Below are 23,569 nucleotides of genomic sequence, written 5' to 3'. Positions count from 1 at the left end.
GCCACCAGGTAGCCCATTTACCAGTCTGACTATCTATATAAAATTTAAAAAAATACTCATAATTATAATAAATATATTTTATATTGCGATAAAACAATACATTATCTGAATGTACTGTAAGAAGCGATAAATATTAGATTTCATGGTATGATGTTACCGTATGTGAGTACAATCAGATATTTTTATCTCGGGTGATAATTAAATGAGATGTAAATTATACCTAGTCCAGCGGCAGCGTCGTTCGCGGTCATGAAGGCAGATACCATGTCGCTCGTAGCATTCGTCGTAGCCCGCCACACAAGTGTTTGGCGATTTCGTACTGCGGCGGCTGACATGCACCTGTAAAGAAATACATTTCCTCGTTTGTCAATACAATAACGCATGTAATATTACTTATGATAATTCAATATAATACGTGAAAGTTAATTGAAGCTACTATTTTATTTGTCAAAATGATATTTATTAAGAATTAATCAGAGAAACTGGATGAAATAGACAATTATGATAAAATGATTAATAATAATAATGATTAATAAGACAATAGATTCTCTATTACATTATAAATACATCTAAAATAGTCCCATTAGATCGATTCGTACATAGTAATTTACATGTTTAATGTCAACTCAATTTGGGTTTTTGCCCAAGTGCATTAAGTCTGAGTCCTCATCGATTTTAATCTGTATATCTCAATTGCCCATATAAATATTTAAATAATTGCAATTAAGATCAATATTTAAGGTCAATATTTAAAATCGTACCTTAAATAATATTATATTTGTAATAATTATTTGAGATGAAATATTTAAATAATATAAATTCTTAAAGTAGATTACGTTTCTTTAAATATGCGTTTGTATCAAGTTTCAAGCGACGAACAGTAAGCCTTTAGTTAAAATCAAACAATATAAACACGTAAAGTGAACAACGCAGACGGCTGAACAAGGCCTTCTTTTATTTAAAACTTTTATAAACGAAAGGAATACGTGACTCGCTTACTTGAAAAAACACGTAAAATGAAGTTTTAAGATATAACATTCGCGGCGACTCTTGGGTAAATCTAATAAGCCTCGTTTAAGTCGAGCATCATCGTCACTTACACGTCCTCTATGTACTTTTGCATTCCTACCCTGCATTCATGTTAACGTTGAAAGTTAAATAACGTAAAATATTTTTTAAGTAAGTAAAAAAAAGAATGTTATTATTTAATTATGACTGATTTTTAGGATTGATTATTATAAAAAAAAACTACACGAGTATCATTATTCTTTTCTCTGAATTCGCTTTTATTTGTTTGGTTAACTGTTTATTTCGTACTAAATTGAAACAGTGACATTATGTCCGGCTACTATATTCAAGAATTTTCTACGAGGCGAAATTCAGAAGTTTCGCAAAAAACGTTTCGCAAGTCGCATTTATCAAATCAAAGACGTTCTAGCACTGAAGTGTTTAATATATAAATTGACACAAACAGAATAATGCCGGGTATTTTAATTTTTTTGGGAGATTTTTCAACAATATACATTCAATATGTAAACGTATGTTGATAAAACTGATATTTAAGTGTTACAGAAATACATATTTCAAATCTAATTGAATGACTGCACATGCATAAGGTTTCTTAAAAATGTATTAATAGATTCCATAAAATATATCGTTTGTACAAACCTTTCAATAGGTATAGGTAGTAATATGCTCACCTTGCACGTGCAGCCTTGTTTGTAGAGCAGTCTGAATCCTTTTCGTTGTCGCGGAGTAACTTCGCGCCACTTATTAATGTACCCGCAGAGATGTATGTGTGCCTGGAGGTGCACGATGCGACCTAAAGAAAATTAGCAATGTTTACTAACAACATATGATATTTACGTTTATCAGACATAGTTCTCATATTCATAGCTTGAAGTTGAGTAAAATCTCTTAAATTGAAGGGAACTTCTTATTGAGATAAATCCGACTTTATAAAGCATTAGTATAATTTAAAATAGCATTAAGGATTTTTTGAAAATGATCTTTTATTTTTTATGTGTACAATAAGGCGAATAAACAAACAACATCTCGATAAGGAAATCAATACATGCATAGAACAACTTATGTCGTAAAACCATCTGTTGAATGGTTTCAAGTTAATATATGAGACAAGTCGTTAACTTTATTTTATGTTTGAAATACTAATAATAGTAAATAATTTTCAACTACTAGGTACCTGTTATAACATATGTCTCTCGAGGCTGAAGTGTGACTCCGCACAGGGAATCATGTGAAGGCGTTAATATTCGTCCAGCTTTTAAGGCTAATGCTGCCTTCGGGGTTGCCTATAAAATACATTTTATAATAAGTAACAATTCATCAATAAAGTAATAAGCATTTACGTAAAGAAATATGACTCTAAATTACTTACTTTGAATACATTTCTGATTTTAACTTTGTATGCGTCATAAAAATCACTTCCTTTGAATAATTTTTGTACACGACCCACGATCACTGAAATAATTAAAAAAAAATATTGTTAATACCCTAAAAACCTTTTTCATTTAATAAACTATTTTAAAGAAGTAAAAGTTTTATACAATCTTTAAAAATTTAATTATTTTTGTTATAAAGCGGATATCAGCTAACTTTGCCAGTTTTAATAAATACACGTAGGTATTTTTATATTTATTTATTCTAGGACCTTCTGTTTTAATTAACGCCACGTTTTTAATCATACGTACCAGAAATATTATATAAAAGAAACCGTGCTTATATCTTGAAAAGATATCTACCACATACCGTTTAGATTTGGCATGAACATCTCGCAGCTTACCGTCAACAAAATATTACCTTGTTATTTTTAAATAGTTTTAACTAATAAATAAACTTATATTTAAGCACGAGTTATATATTTTTCGTTTAAATATAACTTTTACTGTGCACCTTTATTTGAAGATAATTATTTTACATTGTTGATAAATAATATGTGTAAAATGAACTAAGTCACTGTGTAAGAATCTATAAACAGAAATTGATTACGTTCATACTTCATGTGAAAAAAGCGGTAAGTACAAAGCAGAAAGCTAAACAAAGGAACGTACCGAAATCACTGTTGCAAAAGTGTGACTGTGGATGTTCGAGTGAGCAGGTGCAGGCGTCGGTGGCGTGCCAGCTCGCCGCCACCAGTGCTAAAGTCAGCAGTCTAGTCAGCATGATCTTTTTGCTTATCTATTGGAAAAAAAAACCATTTTACATTACGAAATATTCTTGTATTGTTAAAACATAATATATTATTTAAAAATGAAAACAATTGAATCATTACATGTAACATTAAAACGTATGGTATAAATTACAAATAACAGGAACCGCCGAGTAATAAACGTCGACCGTGAACTTCAGGTTTGTAATAAAATTTCCTTGCAGTTCTTAAGAACATAATATCAAAGATGTGGAGAGATATTAATTTGTTGATGCAAAACGGTGTGTTAAAGTACTTGTTTACCCGAGGGTGGTCCGCCTACGCTTTCTAAGCTTAAATAAGATTATACAGAGCTTACGCATTTATATTATGACCCTCTTTATTCAAATTACTAAATGTTATTTTTATTTCTTTACCTTATATATATATATATATATATATAAAACTTATTTTTTATATCGATTCAGTTGGTTTTATATAGTTGATAATACATGAATAGAAGTTTTAACTAAATAAACGATAGTAAAATAAAATAAAGGATATAAAAAAGTATTCGAGGCCTCTACCCGAAAATAATTATCGCATTATTGTACAAATGTATTTAGGTATAGTTGTGATTGAGAAGACAAAGTCATCGTAAAATGCAAACCAACGATCCAAATCAAAAATAAATGGACGATTGTCCATTATTAAACGAAAATTTAATCATGAAGTTCCTAATATATCGAGTGCAGCATCACAATGAGATAACGACGCATTCATTGGCCAAAAATAGTTCGTCAATGGAGATGATGTCTGATCATTTGATTTATTTTTTGTATGGCGCAACTGGTTTCGAATACCTCTAATTACAATGCAGCTTGCAGTTTGTCTCCACAACTCGTGATCAGCTCGAATGCCTTACAAGAAAATTACTATTGTAAAAACAATTTGATCTTATAATGAGCCCAATTTGAAATCCTAATTTGATAATTTGAGTCTAATTTTGTAGCGGGATGCCTTTTGTATTCGTGCTTCTCCTTTTCAATCGTTTTTGACAAGATTAAACTTCTATATTAATATCGATTTATAAATTAAGCACTTTAGATATTTCTTTCCTTTTTAAATTACTTAATTATACTATTTTCTTTTTAGTTAATTAGTAGTATTTTTTCTAATTGAAACGAATATACTTAATATATATACGGTAAAGTTAAATTAAAAAATAAATAGCTATAAGAGTAAAAAACAGAATCTTCATTAGGCATAAATATATTACTTAATTTTTTAAACCATATATAATTTGTAGATAAAAATTTTGATTGTTGTATTTGAATATAAAACGTCTTTAATAATATATTTAATAACTTTTTATTGCTCTGCCCTTTATAAAGATTTACTCATTATACTTGTCGAAGCTTGACAAAGAATAATGATGTCTTTGCAAATGACAAAAGGAAATTTTCAAAAGCGCAAATGAGTAAATAAATGCCATACCTACGTGAGATCTGGCTTAATCTAATTTACCCGTTTTACCTCACGTATTTTTAATATTAACATATTAATATTTATCTCGAACATACTAGACCCTGCTCGTAACAATTTTTTGCTGGTTTACGTTTATTAAGAGCGCATTCTCACGTGTTAAACTAAATGGGCTTGTCGCCATCTTGAGTGAAGGAAGTAACATAACTAAGTTTTTAATCTTTTTTACAATAGCGATGGACCATTCAAGATTATATCAATTCATAATTTAATAACAATATTCGAACGACATTTTCGTCACGATGTCGTGAGAACGGGAATAAAAGACGGATTAAAGTTTTGTTCTTGATAACATCAACATTCCATGTATAATCGGATATTTTAACAATAGCTTTTGTAGCAACTTTTCAACGTATTATTTTTATAATACTCTATAGCTATTGAAGTATTTCATACGTAAATGACACACAGAGACAAACAAAATGTGCCGTTTTAAAAGGGAGATTATGTTTATGCTATAAGTACACATTTGTTACTTAACTATAATTCCTATAAATATTGACATTGTGTCACTATACACAATTATGAAGACTTTCTCCTATACAATTTGTAATGGCGTGTTATTTTCAAATACGCTAACAGTATTAGAGAACAATAAGCAAGCTATTAAGTCCGGAAAGAGCGTAGGTGTACTTGTTATATAGAAGTACCTCGTATATGAAGGTAGTGCATTAAGTACTCATAAAGGTTTTAACGGTTGTCATTGACTTAAAATTTCTATTCTTTTGAAAGAAGTTCTTTTTCAAATCGATTCACATATAAAATGAAAATTTTGTTTAAAGTTGTATTGATTTTCTAGATTTTTTCATGACATTTCTCATTTCAGTTCTGTTATAAACAGACAGAATTTAGTAAGAACAACAACAAAATAAATATCCACAAACAACGTTAAATACGACGTCATATCAATTTGAAAGGTAAATATTATGGAAACTATGACCCTTGAGAATCGCACCACGAACGAAATCAAATGCTTACACAACCTAATTGACTCTCTTTTACTTTAGAGCAAAATAGATGTTGCAAAACATAGAATAGGTGCAGGTAATAAAAAAGATAGACCTCTGAAATGTGAAAACTAAATATAACACACATAAATTTTTTAAAAGATACGGCTTAAACAGAAAAAAATTGTAACTGACATTTTTTATTGGAAATATAATTAGTCTATTTTATATGTTTTAATTATTTATTGTTAGAATGTTTATTTTCCTGGTATAATAAATAAAATAATCAATTGATAATGCACGTTATGTAAGAAAACTACTAACGTTGAACATTATACACATTCTTAAGGATACTTTTTTAACATAATGGCGCCACAATAAGAGGATAACAACCCATGAGGTATTCATGGGTCAGCTTCAACTAAATTTGATACGAGATAAAAAAAACTTTTTTTAAACATAATAAAATAAAATATTTTTTATATATCAAGCAGTTCTCACACAAGATAATCATTATTTTCGAATACATTATTAAGGTTGCGCATGTCTGTGGGTGTCATGATATTTAATTTCGCGATTTATTTTTAAGTGCAAGACGTGCAATGCAGAGATGGATTTGTCAAAATGTAAGATTGACAAGACGTTGACACCGCGTATCCGTTAAAATATTAACATAATTTAATCGTAATTGCGTTTTAGTAAACAGAAAATAAAATATATAATTAAAAATTGTAAGTAAAATAGAATAGTTTGTATTGGTATTTTTTTAGAGTTTATATTAAATCATATTCTCAAACTTTCGCGAACGAACCTGTGGCGTTATTTTCTAATTTAATATTAAATTAAACGAAACGCATACTGGTACTGATGAAACACTGTTATTCCACAGAAGTTTGTGTTTACGATTGATCATTTAAATAAGATGAACTGTCAAATAAATCGTAATAGTCGGTAAAGTTACGACGGCTCTGAGCTCCATATAATTGGATCAGCTCCCTACAAAGAATACGACAATGCGGTTAATAGACTCCTAACTGCATATAGCTGTCACGATTTTTTACGTAATCCTTTTTAAAGAACACGCAACAATTTAAATAATGTATGTATTTCTCAACGCCACAAATGCGTAGTCACAAAAGTAAGATATTTTTATTTTCAAACAAGGATATTTAGTTACTACAAAGCCAAGATAACCAACCAGCCAGCCAGAATATATGAATCTTAACCGAATATTACGGGTTCGAACCGGGCAACCCCCGCTGAATTTTCACGTGGCGAAGGAAAATATCCTAAGAAACCTTACAGATGTAATTTTGCCACGAAAGTGCAATAAGCTTCTCATCAAGAGGATAGGGAGTTTTTGCTCAGCAGTGGGACATTTATGGGCTTTTATTACATTCCTTTAACAGGAAAGTATAAAACATTTATACATGAATTCGTCTTTATGTGCATGAAACACGAAAGTAATCATTACTATGTAATTTTAAAGGTTTCTAATAACACTAATAATGGAGGACACAACGCATATTTTGTGGTTTTGCCATGGTATGCGATTTTCCGAATTGCGGTTTCAATACATAGAACATGAATGGCTTCATTGTTTATTATAATACATGAAGGAAACTGATAAATAAATTTAAAATAATTAACCACACTATGAAAATGACTTTAATTACTTCATGTAAACATAGCCTTATTTAAATGACCACATAACAAGATTCGCTATTAAATCCTGATTAGTAAATTAATTTCGTTTTAAGGAAAAAACATGTATGTAATTGTATATTTAAATGTATAAAATAATAATGACACAGTAATTGCAAGGTTGCGTTCATTTAAATATCAACATTTGGTTTTAGGAACTCGTTTGGATAAAGCGTTTTTATTTAATTAAACAACACTTTCAAATATCTTGTGTAAACTTTCGGAGCTTAATTAATACATTTTATAAAATATAACATTTAAGATAACATAATAAAATGAAATACAAAAATTAAAAAATATTGAATGTTAACAACATTCATTTTAATTGCAACAGATAATTATCTAAACAAACGACATTTGATTTGGAAATAAATAAATAAAACAAGAGAATAAATAAAAAAAAAGAACGCTAACAATGTTTGCGAGTGTCACATCTGTCGTTGTTGTGGACACGTTAAATAAATCTCTCTTTGATTCGTGACACATCAATCATTACCTTAAATAAATTAATCAATCTAGCAAGTCAAGTATATTAATCAATTAATTTAAATGTTGCATAGTTGAGCTATATCGATAGCTTAATAAAGGTTTTGTTTCATGTTAGACAATTAATTGTTATGTAACTTTAGTTTGTTTTTTTATCTATATTTTATATACCTGACTGCGTTTTTTATACAGTAGTTAGCTTATAAGGCTGCAGATCTCGCAGTGGGTTCAAATCCTGGTTAAATTAAGGTTATTGTGTTTTCTGACAAAAAATCTCAGTAACAACCCACAGTTCAAAAGTAGTGTACTGTACAGTGCTACTGCGTACATACTCGTAGAACGTAAAATCGTGGTTCCTGTGCTTATATTCTTGTTGTTGAATTATGAAAGTGTGGGAATAGAGAGTGCGCCTGTTTGAGCACACGCTTGAGCTCTATAATATCTTCTGCGCAGTTGGCTAGTCTCTGTTAAGAATGACCGAAATCGGTAAGGAGGACGTTTTATAAAATAAATTAGATGACTTTTTGTATTAAAACTTAAACCTAATATGTTTAATACCAAAAAACAATAATATGAAAGCACACCGAATAAAATAAAAATAATAATTCTCTATTTGAACATTATTATTTCACGATTGTTATTATGAAAAAAATACACAAACCGCTTTACTCATTGTTTTAATATCAATGCTGACTTACTACATTTTGATATAAAATTGTATTAAAGCGACAAAAGAATTATATTAACATTCTGAGAATAAATGATCCTGATGCTTACTATCAAATATATTGTCCAAGTATACCTATATCATCGACATAATTTGTGGAATAATTACATTGCATTTTTTGTCATATAACAATGTAACTCAACGTAATCCGTAGGTGTTTCAATCTACTATAAAGTGCTGACATTCCGGAGTGCAAGCGACTCAATCGTGTACACAAGTTATACAGTAGTATAGTTTGGCAATCGGTTTTGGTATAGAAGTTGACGTGCTGCAGTGCCATCTAGTGGCGAGTTACAACTAAGTGTATAGCACAGAGCCGTTTTCTATGAAAAAAGACATCTTTGTACAATCTTTCATGGTAATCGTTTCAACAGTGTCAAAATCTAACAATCTTAAACAAATATATTAACATTCATTTTTATATACAAGATGACTACAGAAATGCATAACCGCCGTACTCTTGAACTTTTAATTAAAATACGATGACGTGTTACATCTCCGATTTAAGTTGAGTAAGAGCGAAAGTAATATTGTTTTATGAGACTGAAGGATCAGAGAATAAGGTTAAGCGTACATTATAAACTTTTATTTCTTTTTTAATTTCCAGTAGTGTGAATGTTATTAATGTAAATTTTATTGAATTTCCGTTTGCAGAACAATCAAATCGTTGACAAAATCTATTTAAATCGACTGACAAGTATTTCGTATCTTATTTAATTTGAAAATTTAAGTTTTAATATATACGGGGCTATAATACTTATGTAGTTGTATTATTAATTTGATTTAACTATAATAATTGATAAAAAAATTGACTTCCGTTGGCACTTGAAATGTTATTGAGAGATACAATTATTTTTTACATATTTTGTTGCATTACGTTATAATAGGCTTATTGTAGAAGACAGCAAGATTAGTTGCCATCAATGCACTACAAATTCCCCTGTCAATGCGACTAACGTAGAATACCGGATCAATGATATTATATAATTGTAATAGAATGACTTAAGTTCATGTTCAAGTAAGAACATGTAAACAATTGTCTTCTTTTTCTCGATATGATATCGCATTTCTTGTTTATGACAGCGCACAAGTTAAAAATAATTGCAATAATTTTTGTAGCATCTGATAGGCCGGTGGTATGACTGGTTATTTTAAGATTAAGCTGTCTCGGCAATTAAATTGAGATTTATTATGCGTGTTTTTGTTAATGTAACCGCGTTTAATAAATTATATTGGATTATAACAACTAAAAATATACTTTCACTAAAATATCATTGAGTTATTAAAATAAATGTTATTAGGTAATTGTAAAGTAATGAATTGTTTTTTAATTGATTAATATTTATTTTGATTAAATATTAACAGACGGTCTTTGTTAATTAAATAATTTAAAAAAATAATTTTTAAAATTAAAATTATAAAATTAAAAGGGTGATTATTTAGTGGTGTACGGCAGTAAAACTATGTCAAAACTAAAGCAATAAAAAAACCTTTTAATTATGCAATGAATATTTACTGTTATGCCTATATAACAGGAATATAACACTATAAACATGACATATCACAATTTCCACAATAATAAATACAATATGCCATTTGTTATATAACTCTAGGTATGTTTCCGTAAAATATCCACGTTTGTCTGAGAATGTTGGAGCCATGAAAGTTTACAAAAGTACATAAATTTGTACGTTTTGTGCAATGTTTAGTCAAGCAATGAGAAATATTATGAGTGTATTTGGTGTTCGGCCAACTCACGTAGTCTCGTGATGTTTGGGTCTTCGAAATATCCTGATTTGCACACAACACAAGAGCCCTTTGACAATTATCACTGCAATATTCTATATTAGACGTTCAATTTTGTTTTTTTATAGATACAATATTATATATTTTATACGAATTTGTTACAAATATAATTTTCGCTTCTATTGTTGTAACGTCTACAACACGTGTATCCCTATTTAATTGTAATGATGCAAAAATTTGCGGACCGATTTTATATATTATAGTTTATTTTTACCTCAATTTAACCACATCGAGTTTTTAACCAATTACCGGGAAATGCGAGCATATAAACAACCTGTTAGTTAAAAAACAATATCATGAATCATTGCGGCGTCTCTTTTCTCTAAGAGGCAGTGAACTGCTGACCCCACGGTGTAACAACAGACTTAGCAAAGGAACTCGACCGCCCACGTGTATACACACTTTCCTTACAAGATAAAGCAATAACCATTTGTTTTAGGAACATCCAAATACTACTGTGACTAAGCGAATCGTTTCAAAATAGTTCTATTTGTTAGCATTACAGGTAATGTTTACTGACACATCGTGCAAGTTTATTACTATTGTTACACATGCGATCTCTACTGGTATAGGTATACTATTTATAAGTTTGTACAATGTATAAAAACACAATGTTTTTGATCATATATATAATACATTAAATGAATATAGAATAAATTGAGTCTGTATAATAATATGTCTTTTAATTTCAATTATACTTTCGCAGAGAGTTTTCGTTAGATTAATTTCAATTTGTAATTAGATTTTATGTGACAACAATTATTAAAAATTATTTTAGCATATTGACTTAGAAGAAGGTCGAGTTTCATTTTAATAACAAACATTATCTGTTATTAATTATCTTAAAAAGCAAACAATTCATACAATAAATAATTACAAGTCAAAGTAACTTTCAATTACGATAAGAGAAAATATATGTTAGACAATATAACACGATCCGCTTATTGTAATGGGTCCTCAACATTGATAAAACCGTATCGGTTCATGATTTAGAACACATCGATTTATGTGAAGCGATCGGTGATAGCTTCATTGTGTAAAGGGAATCAATTTCATCAGTAACAGAATATGTGAAACCATCAGTATCACGACACCATGGACTTAACGAGTGTTCGGTTAGACGAACGAATTAGTTTATAAATCACTCTCATGGGATAAGAATATTTCAATTTCGTTGAAATTCTCAACTTCGGAAATCACAAATTTTAACGTATAAACGGGTTGAAAAGTCCCTTTAATATTCCCGATTTATTTTAAAGAATTGTATTGTAATTTAATAGGAGTATTAAAAAATCTGTTTTAACATAAAAAAAGGCGTGTCACTATTTTTCCCTTGTTAATGTCCTAAGAGACAAAATACCATAATTCCTAAATTCATAGCTCAGTCGGGTTAGCATTAAAGGCCGAAAAAAATCTTGGCCAAAAATTTATTTAATCGGCTTTCATTTTAATTTTAAATTTAATTTATACTCACTCACACAATTTTAGCTTAAATTATTTCGGGTATAGGCCCTTCTTTTCGGCAACTTGACTGAGCTTAAAACAAGAAACTATATTGTGTTCTAAATTTGAATTCTAAATATAGAAAATTAAATATGACGTCAATAATATCATAAATACTATTAGTAGCTTCACATTTGTGTAAAAAACATATAAAATAATATTATTTTGACTCTGAACTAGTCGCTGACCAATGGAGTATGTGTAATGAGTTTTTAATCCTTCTGTATAACAGGATTAACTATCTCTCACATACAACCTTCGGAAAGAAGTTCTATAAAAGAACAAATGCATTCATATAAAATAAAATTCAAAGTATTATGAAACATGAAAAATAAAAAATACGATGAATAAGTAATCGGTAATTTAAATTAAAGCAAACAATTATAATATGAATAAGTTCTATAAATATTTATGACTTTATGATTCCTTACGCTGTAATGTAAGTCTTATATTTTGTATTTGACGAAGAAGGGAGCTTCATACTAACACGCCTATGTATATATATATTAAATATCACCAATCGAAAAAATCGTATAGACTTATGATAATATTTGAGTTCAAGTATTATAATCTTTGTGACTCAAAATATAAGACCTACAATACAGTGCAACGATTAATAGCGAACTGCATATATTTATATACCATTTGCTAGCGAAAGCAGTCCGTATAGTGGTAATACTGATCTTGCACCTTGCATTAACTCTGTTAAGAACTTTCGCGCCTAACAACCTTTCCAATACCTCTGACGATACCGCAACATAATCATAGCTTATAAACGAGATTTCATCTTTATGAAACATAATTAATATCATACGATAATTATACAATTTAGTTAGTAAAATAAAAATAACTCATAGAGATATAGCTGTGTTAGTAGTATAGTCGTAACCATTTTTTTATTAGTGAGTCGAGATAGCCCTGTGGTTTGTACGCGTGAATCTTAAAGGAAGATTGCGGGTTCAAGGCTTTAAGCACAGGCAAGGATCACTTAATTGTCGTGTGGATCAAACACATGATAATTTTGTGTTTATTATTAATCTCATGCTCGACGGTAAAAGAATACATCGTGAGGAAACCTGCATGTGTCGGATAATCTGACGAAGAATCTGCCACATGTGTCCACCAAGTCAAATTGGAGCAGCGTGATGGAATAAACCGTCAACCGTCACAACTGTCCTGTCATGAGAATATGAGTCCTTAACCTTAGTACATTTACTACGTGTTACTTTAATAGTTGAGTTATTTTATATAAAGTTTCCTACCCAAAAGGATGGACACTAAGTGTGCAAGACCGACTCGCACTTGGCAAGTATTTTGCATAACAAATATAAGGAAGCCGAATAGTACTCCTTTTTTGTTATACATGTCTTATTCAAAATATATCGATAACACACAACTAGAACTAGTCGGAAAGTTCATTTTTTACCTGTTATAAGTCCACTCGTACACATGTCATCATCAGAAAATATTATTGAAACCACTTGAACATACATCAATGTCATCACACCATATTTAATCGGGATTTTATTTATAAACACAAATAAATTGTAGGGAGACTATCTATCAATGATTTTATTTGAATTTATTATTCAAAAATGTTAAATACATAACAACAACAACAGCAATACTTAGAAGGGTTTGAAGGGTGTGTGAGTCAGTGCAACTCCAGGCACAAGGGACTTCATATTTCCTAATGTTGGTGGCGTATTGGCGATGTTAGGAACGGTTAAAGCGCCAATGTCTACGGGCGACCATTTACCATCAGGTGACCCATTTAACCGTCCGCTTAGATATTTTAAAAAAAATTACAAATAGTTCAGTTTAGTATTTTTTACATCAGAAAATAAAAATGGACAAATCCCTTTACTGGGATTTTATTAATTATTTCGTTGGAAAAGTTTCGGCTTTAATACTACGTCATTTAATCATAAAGAAACCTGCAGTATTTCTTTTAACTATATTCAAATAACGCAACGTTTGCGAAATATATAATTAAACAATAATAATATGAAATTATTAAGTGTACATTTTGCTACATTATTTAGTGAAAAATATATTATATGTATATGCAAGTACATGTTTGCTAAAAGTGCAGGCGAAGTCGAGGACAGTGTTGATAGTGAATATGAATGTAGTTTATCACCAACGAGATTGTCATTAAAATTCTTCTGCTCATTCATATTTATTTTAAGGCAAACGTAAAACAAAAAAGAACGTTAAATAGGTTGCTGTCAATAACGGTAATGAATCCGTCTCGAAATAATTACGTAGCATCAAATTAACGCTATTAAAGCCACGAAAACAGTTCACCCATGATGCTTTTAAGATACTCGTGTATGAAATAATATGCAGTATATATTTTTTCATATAGTATAATTATGGCCAAAGGGTATTTTAACCCAAGTTTTAATTAAATTCGACTTTTTGCTAAATTACTTACTTTGCCTAATATTATGGAGATTTGTGGTTTACGTCTTTATATGGAAACATTTGTAAATGAGCAATTTTAGTTAGTGTTCGCCCAGGGGCTGAGTTTCAACCACAATCCGAATTTAAATTTTGAGGAAATCATATAATATATGGGTTTGCAAGTTTCGTTTTTAATCGATAACAACACTCGTCACTAGATACCAATAAAAAAAACGGTTGACATACAGTGAAGAAAAAGACCCTAAAATGTTTAGCCTTTGCCTATTTACATTTGGATACGAATTTATCGCCGTTAAAGGTTTTATGTACTAGTTTAAATGTTAGAAATCCTTTAAATATGATTAAAAATAATGCGTATCCAACGAAATTCGTAGAAACTCCCTTTATCGTGGCGGCGGGTCGTAAAGCTGCGTCATTCCAGTCGCTCTCTGAATGGGCTATGATTCATTGCCATATATTTTTAGTATGTTGCCAGTATTCATGTTATTTACTACGGAATACGATAATTCCCACGCCCGTTTTTATTTTTATATTCAATTAATATGGTAATCGATTACAAATGAACATAATAATTATTTAGATATGGATTTTATGATGACATATATAGTTCATGTATGATTTATATATTTTATTAAGGTTTAATTGATTATAATAAATATTATGACAATATAAAGAAATAACAAAAAATACCTTTAGTTTGTTATGTTTTATCCAAATCGCAGTAAGATTGCAGTTGTTTCTTGTTAAGCTATTAATAAAAAATATATATTTTACAATGAGTTCCAACTTATAGTATGACCATTGTAACGAAAAGGGCATATTGCGGTCATAATAAAATGGTCAATAGTATAGTTATAAAATGTGAAAAAAATAATTCACCTAGCCCGTATTCAATTCAAGTGCCACCTTCGTAGGCACTTTTACAATAATGGGGATTTAAACAAAATGATATTTTATTTATTCCTTATCGTCTGGCCGCGGTTCACCCTGAAACGCTTGGACGATGTAAAAATAAAATCGTGCCCTATCTCGCTTGAGTGTCCTCTATCTGCTGGAAGTATCGTTCGGTTTTTACATCTTTTATTCATGGGGTCCCGCTCTCACTTGTTCTCGCATTGTCTACGTGTCTGCAATTATGAAATTTATGCTTTAAAGCTTTAGGCAGAACGCATTAATGTAGTGGCTGAGTCATCGTCTTGCTCGAATAATCAAGGTTGTCCACTTGTTCAACGGACTGATGCTGATTTATCGGACTCCTATCAATGTTGATCGATGTGTCTGGATATATGATACAACAGCCACGAAAAATTACAACTCCATAACAGTGACAATAGTGTAATTAACTTCAAAGTAACAAGCGTTACCACGCGCTGCCCAAATAGGTCGCCACCGTAAGCATTATTGCGAACTAATTTAATGAATTATATTTAAACCAAAACCGCCTTGAACGGTTTAGACACAACAAAAAAAAAACTAAAAAAAATATTTCAGTTGAAGAAACAAAAATGACGTGCAATTTTATGGCTATCTGCAATACTTAAGCTTGAGATTATAATTGCAGAAATTGTGGTAAAAGGAATAAAACTAGATTCAGGTTTGACATCAATCAATACGATAAGCGCCTTCGAGTGCACGATACAATGGTACTTACTACGTAGCCAACCTTTAATAAAAAAACAAATAAATAATATTGTTGCATTTTTGTCATCTCATTGAATACATACAATATTATCTTAGATATATGAAATATATCTAATTTTAATATATTAGCATATATAGGAGACTTACAAAAATATATAAAGTAATGTGAAATGTTGAGAAGTAATTTAAATTGTAATAATCGAAAACCAACCAAACCAATACATTGAAATGAAAAAAAAACCTTTCATCATTACAAATATTATATATAAAAAATGAAGAGAATTGTATTTTTTGGTAAAATGAACATATATGCGTTTTATTGCCGAAGTCGTAAAAGGATGGAAGATGTTAGCTTCCTGTCGTTGCCTCAGGTCATAAATCAAACATTTAACAAACGAACATGCTGTCAAGTCGATAAACTAGTATTGGTCGTATATGTGAATTGCGATTCTTGCATAACAAATAACATGTCTACCAAATGCATCTACGCAAAACATATCCGCATTTCAATTCGAAAATATTTCTTTTGATGTCGACTAAGCAGTCATCGACTTTGGCGATTTGTCACATAAATGTAGTTCAACTATATTCGTGAAAGGATTTGTGTCGCTCAAGTTAGATTGACGTTTAATAAAACATGTTAATACTTCTGGTTATAAATAATGATGAATGTATTTAGACTGTATAAAGTTATGTAACAGCAAGCTAGGAAAATTACAAAAATAAATAGTCTTGTTCGAACTTTCGATTTTTAAAATATTATCAATAAAATTAGTTTATTTACAAATGAAGTAAATATTAGGCTATGTCCTGACTTGAATATTGGTGTAGACCTTTTGGGCTATCATTTAAAGTTTCGTACTTTTGAGGTTACCGATAACTTAATATTATCATATATTAGGGATGATTTAGATACTAAGAATATCTTTTTAATATTTCACAAACGAAGCCGCGATTCGTTGTGCTAGTTTTAATATAATTATAAGCAGATAAAAATATCTTACGTGTGTACCCGCTTACAAAATCAATTTCAAAATTGTTATTATTGTTATTGTTGAAATTTTAACATAATAAATTATAACATTCTTAAAAGCTATGTATTACATTACATAAAATTGATTGATGTATGGAATGCGCATTACAAAAAACGAACGTGAATACATTCACGTTGTCAACAAATTATCGGGTGACTAGAAATTGAATTAGACGCTACCGTATCGCTTTGAGCAGAATCAATATTTCGGTGATGTTCAAAATAAAATGATATTATAGATTTTGAAGATATACATATACGGATTTCGTTAAATGACATTAGTTTTAAAATGTTGTATAATATTTATTAAATATACCGTGTTTTGAAAATCATATAATTTTATTTTCGTAAATAATCATACAAGGTAAAACTAAAAAAAGGAATAAAATGTTGATTGAATGTATTTCATAATTGCTATGCCATATAAAATTTTAAATAATACTTAAATCCGTACAAAACACCCGCGTTTAATTAATTATTATGTCATTAACATTTACAAGGTAAATGCGTAATATCATAATATTATTTTCATTTTAAATTCTAGAAATGCTTACGTAACATCTAAATTAAGACCGATGACTTCGAAATGTGCCGACATAAACTGGACTTTACGATCGCTTGAGTCTTTAAAACGAAGTTTAGGTTATGAAAGAATGCTCGAAACAATACGATATTCATTCGCGCATAAAACCAGGTGGAAATAAAAAAAAACGTTCAACCTTCTTCGTTTATTTATGTTGTTTGACGCCGAGGAGAAAAGTGAACGCTAGCCTGGACTGATGCGACCTCACCTGCTCAAAATTCCCATTTTAAGACGTATTACCCTTTGTTCGTGGGACCCGCCTTTGAAGGGCTTATTCAGAATTTTACTTATGCCGCCTGCAAATGCGGTGGCAACCTGTTATTGCGTATGTTTTTGAATACCTTTCGAGAATAAAATATGACTTCATTTTCCAAAATAAAATCTCATTATGTAAATCATGTTTAAATAACGCATTACAAAACGATTCCTTATTATATTTGGCAGGATTTCTTGTGCCATTTCATATTTGTTTACGTACAGTTTCTATACACATTGTTTAATTGCTTTTCCGCTTTCCCAAGTGTCATATATTCATAGAATATTAGCATAGTTTCACCAATTTGCAACGCTTCTGTGTTAGGTAGGGCGTAGTTACAACACATGCCGTTTAGTCGTTCGCTAAATGAATGTACATTGTGACTGGGACTCCTCTTAGGGGCCCTTCATACGGTTATGGTGCAAATATAATAGCTTTGTAATCTTAAGTTGTTACAAGGAATTGTTTCTTTGAGGACCGATTGAAAGTTTGTATCGATAGTTTACACGGATAAAATTGTATAAATTACTTAAATTATTGCACAGAAAAATGATGATATATTTTATTATTTTGAATTGCATATATTAGTTTATCTAAATAACTTACAACTCGAAAATAGAATTTTATTACGAATAATCCCGTCAGTTGCGATTCAATTTGTTAAATATATTATATCAATCCTTGACTTTCTCCTAAGCGAAAGAGGATGAAGAGAGGCTTGCACCTGTAGAGTGCAATTATTAATTCGTTACGTTGCTTTATACATTAATAATGTGAAAATATATTTTAAAGTAATTTCTACCGACAAATACATGTAAGTAAAATTTTACACGGAATTTTCTGAACGCATCGGTGATTCAAAGATTTATGACTGCAAAAACTAAGGTGGATTTTCCTTATTACAAATATTAATAGCACTAAAAGAATTTCGTGCAGCGTTTTGTTTACATCGCATATCTCGGCTTGCATTATGCGAATCTAATTCTAACAGTAACGTTTCTCTAGGTCGTAATGGACTCGACCTCGACCCAATTTGCCCACAGACACCTCGTTAATATATTGAGAGCATTCGATATTTTGTACAATAAATTAGGTGAATGAGGCGATGCCCATAAATAAAGACGCGCGCTACTCTCTGGACTTGAAACAAATGCGCAATGCACATTATGCAACTTAATAAATAAAAACACAATTCTGTGTTTTGATATTCGTAGACAAAACAGCAAGTATATACATATTATATGTACATATTAATTAGTTGTTACTAAATATTCAATTAGTATAGAAAAAAGAAACATAAAAGTTAAAATAATTATCTGCATTTATTTTCTCTTCCATACAATGGTAATGAGGAATGTGAAACGCGATGCATTGCGTGACCGGTTGACACCTGGCTAATGTAAGGTAATCTGTTTCATGTCTGTTCTATGTCAAGGCTCAGTCGCCTTTGATTAAGGTTTTAGCTAAATGTAAAATCTAATTGCCGTGTGTTATTATTTATATTATTAAAGAAGCTATAGAAAAACACCCAGTAAAGATCATTGTCACTACTAGGCCAAAATAACTTCTTAAGCGAGAGTGAGGCTTGTCACACCACCGTGTAATTCGAATGTGGGTTGGGTAGATATACATTTTTCACGATTTTTCCTTAACCGCCAAGCACGCGATGAATTATAAACATAAAATAAACACAAGTTAGTCGGGCTTGCATCCGCAATCTTTAGTTAAGATTTACGTGTTTTAGCCACTCTCACCATCTCGGCTATTACTCTACTGCACTATTATATGAAGCTACACACATAAAACATTGACGTCGCTATTATCGCTATTATATATACGTCGATTTAAGAGAAATTTTGAAGTCAGACAAAATATTAACTATCGTTAATTATAAAGGTGATTCAACGTCTTTAAAATTATGTATAATAAATCTGTTTTATGTTCCAGATGATATTTTGTCCAAGAACAAATCTCAATGGGAATGTTTCAATGATTCATGTTACAAATTATTACACAGTTACTTCGGTCTGTAAATTAATCAAAGAACTTCTATGAACGATGTTTTAACGGTTCGAGGAATTGTAACTCGGAGTACCTAATTGTTTGATATGAATCACATCACTTTTCTTTTATTATACTATTGTATATCAAGAAAAATAAACATTGTTGAAAGTACCGAAACAGGAAAATGATTAATCGATACCCACGGTTTGTCCTTACCTATAAACATTCGGCTATGACAAATTGAGTTCCTCCGTTAAATACCAAATGAGGCGTTCGATGTTTCCATAATGTGTCATTATAAATAATCCGCTGTTTCAATAATAATCCTTGATATTAAAAGAATAATGGCAACTAGTTTTAAAAGTTGATTACTGAAGGGCGACTTAACGTTGGCGAGGTAATTCATTATTTGCATATGTATACTAAGCACTAGCGTCAGCGAGACATACGGAGCGATATTGTGATAGCTCTTTGACTGGTCCATGTCAGATACCGCGTGTCTCGAGAATTCGTGCCAATTTATCTGAAAATAGAGATTATTTCTGACGTAACATTACGCAGAATTGTCTATTAAGTCTACATATCGTATAACAAACTACTAACCGAATAAAACCTCACATTACAGCCGTGACTTCATAGACTGCTGCACCTAGTGCATTTGCCGCATACAATACAGCAGTTCGTTATTTTGCGATTGATGACTCGATAGTGTATTTCAATTTATGGCGCCATTGAATACTTAAAGCATACGATCATTACCCCAGTTTCTACGCGAACATGTAGAATAAGATTGCTAAATGCATTTCGTTTGTGTATTCGGTAATGAGTTTTATAGATTTTAATGAGAATTTATCGCATTTTAAATTGAGTGTAATAGTTTTTTATATTTCACATGATATTGAACTCATTTTTTTTTGTAGTCAATGTATATAGATTCTCTTATTTGTTCAGACCAATAACAGGATGATACATTTCAACTTTGAACGTCCTCTAAATATGCCCTGAGATAGATTAGCTAAGCGATCATTATCTTGTTAATCTTATGCACGTTGACTCGCCTCTATCAGTCTTGCATTACCTCGTTCGTTCGCCACGTTCTTTGCTTATCTTAACTCGATTACAGCAAGGTTAGCGAACAATAGAATTCGCTAAGATGTCAATATAGTTAACATTATGGAGATGAAGAACGCTTCACGGTACAATGAATAATGTGTGTACATAAATGATGCAGATTGAACGACATTCTTATATTGCACAATCATATTTTTAAATATTTAATATAAAATATTTGATATACTTTATTTGATGTTAAATGTGTTTATTATTTTACATTTATTTTAACTCCACATATAGCGAACTCAAGGTCTAAATGCCGCCGTTAATCCAACTACAAACAAATGTACTTACTATTTATAAGCTTTGGCAACTGTTTGTTATAAGCAAATCGGTGGGTACAAACGATTCTATTTAAATCTTTAAATAAATTTAGTTAGTTAATGGTGCTCTACGTTGACGTATCGGCTTAACGCACCAAATTAAATTGGTGGATAATATCCGGTCTTTTGATATGACTTGCTTGTTTGTAGGAGTTGTGTTGGTGGCAGTGCCCTACATTCCATCTAATCAGTGCCATAAATTAAAGCAAACTACCTTAAAATTATGATTACAAATATTTTGAAAGTTACATAAATCTTCTCTGATACATTTTGTAACGCGGAAATATTTGCGTACACTTCAAGTTAAACTCTCAACTGAAAGTCAAATTTATATAATTTATATATATATTTACATATATCTACATCTAAAGTCCTCCAAACAGATGTGTCAAATATTTATTAACTTAAAGTCACATAAAAGGAACATAAATAAAATGTTTGTCATCTGGTAAGAATAAAAATAACTTGTTGTTTTTGAAAATATCATAATATGATACAAGCTTAAATGATTTTATAAAGTCAATACTTATTAAATAACACGTAAAGTTAAATCGTCCATGTTATAAAATTGTCGCGTTCACTTAAACGTCTTCTGACGCTCTTGGGTGGGATCGCATTCTTCGCGAACGCGTCGTTAATTTTTTATATTTTTGACATGACAAGAAACGAAAGCCATAAATAAATGCAAATCAAATGTTGTATCATAATACAACTCAAAACGCTGACAATATTACTAATGTCGTTTCTAGAATATATGACTACTAAATCCGCTCAAATTAAATTTAACCGGATTATATGTAGAATCTTGATTAATGCCTGAATTATATAAATATGTATTAGCATTTATCTTCGTCTTATGATATATGAAAATAATACCTAGTATTAGAATGTGTATATTTACTTCCTATTTAGAAGTTATTTGTATGTCCGTTTTTTTTAAACGCCACTTGTTTCCATGAATTTCATTTTTTTTTTAATAATGTTTAGGCAAATAATTATATGGGCCGAATGGTAATTGGGCATGGGCATCCCAATAGTTTCTAGCACTAATAACAGTATACACCACTCCTTACAGCGACATATCGCTGCCAAAGCATATGATCTATCATATTATTTTATATCTCTCGTGAATATAATAATACTGGCACACTCGGGGTGAGTGTCCAACCAACCGAAACACATTAATAATGAATGTTAATGTTTGACGGTAGAATAATTGATGAGTGACAGACGAGTCTGCAAAAAGCCCTACGACCTGTTTTACATGGAAGAAGAATATCTTGAAAAAAAAAATGTTATTATACACACATCTACCAACTTCATCCGACGCGTAATAACATAATGCACTGAATGTGTTTTTATTAAATAATTTTCTTTTTAAATTCAATTCACTGGCTATTTTTTAATATTTATCGTATAGTTTTTGTTATTTCCCGAATCGCCCATAAACCAAACATTGCATATTGAAACTAATGTAGATGCGACAATCAAAAGTTTATAATTTTCCATGCGATTCCTTAATTCACCGGTAAATGCACTACTTTATATGAAGTGAGTATAATAATACGCATATTCATCGGAATATATGGGCCAAGTATGCAGTAACGGTGCGTATAAGCAATCTGACTCGTGGTCTAATTATAGTGCAGTAGTAAGTCTTGACGCGACATCTGATGCTCAATGAATTAATTATTACATTTATTAAGCGTATGATTGAAAACGTCTATTATTGTATTTGCTATGCATTTAAATAAATATCCTCTCATACACAGACACGCAATCTAACTGAGAAAAACGTACAAGAGTACAAGTACGTATAAAATACAATATATGCAGAATGACGTAGGTATGTAGAGTTGTAGACTTTGCCGGCCTCTTTCACTACATTTTCTTTGCATTCATTATGCAGGTCATGCGAAGTCAGTTAGAATTAGATCACTTGAAATAAGATCATTAGCTTTTTAGAGAAAACCTTATTTATAAATGGAAACTGAATCATAAGCTCTTTTTAATAATTTTAAATCAAATTGCACATTTTAAGTGAAATCATTTCTATACGTGATTTCATTAATAATGTAAATATTTTTGCAAAACGTACGTTATACGATATTTTATATGTTTTAATACTATATTAAGTGATGATATAAGTGAGATTATTTATATATCTTAAAATTGAGATAAAAATAATGGAGTAAATTACATATTGAATTTTATAAAACGTGACAAGCTGTTTGATCACGATCACCTTTTAGACAATATTAAAAAATAAAACGTTTTTTAATCTTAACGAGAATCTGTTTAAACGATACTCAAAAACAAA

At 30.3% G+C, this 23,569-nt stretch overlaps 2 protein-coding genes across 4 annotated transcripts in view; one reads left to right on the top strand and one right to left on the bottom strand.

The window, feature by feature from the left end:
- The window catches only part of LOC126768458 (synapsin), a 66,444-nt gene that overhangs the window by 16,811 nt on the left and 26,064 nt on the right, over positions 1-23,569 (top strand). The window lies entirely within an intron of this gene.
- LOC126768461 (tissue inhibitor of metalloproteinase) overlaps positions 1-23,569 on the bottom strand; it is a 36,446-nt gene that overhangs the window by 1,136 nt on the left and 11,741 nt on the right. The window contains exons 2-7 of one of the 2 annotated variants that reach the window (XM_050486577.1): positions 20,263-20,336; positions 3,072-3,198; positions 2,399-2,481; positions 2,204-2,312; positions 1,701-1,822; positions 221-339 (exon numbers count right to left, since the gene is read on the bottom strand). In XM_050486577.1, the coding sequence (XP_050342534.1) occupies positions 221-339; positions 1,701-1,822; positions 2,204-2,312; positions 2,399-2,481; positions 3,072-3,183 (545 nt within the window). In that variant the 5' untranslated portion in view covers positions 3,184-3,198; positions 20,263-20,336. The remainder of the gene's footprint in view (positions 1-220; positions 340-1,700; positions 1,823-2,203; positions 2,313-2,398; positions 2,482-3,071; positions 3,199-20,262; positions 20,337-23,569) is intronic. The other variant, XM_050486578.1, reaches the window with a different exon arrangement.

The sequence above is a fragment of the Nymphalis io genome, chromosome 5 (assembly GCF_905147045.1).
Source record: "Nymphalis io chromosome 5, ilAglIoxx1.1, whole genome shotgun sequence".
NCBI lineage: Eukaryota > Metazoa > Arthropoda > Insecta > Lepidoptera > Nymphalidae > Nymphalis > Nymphalis io.
This window is presented reverse-complemented; position numbering and strand designations above follow the sequence as displayed.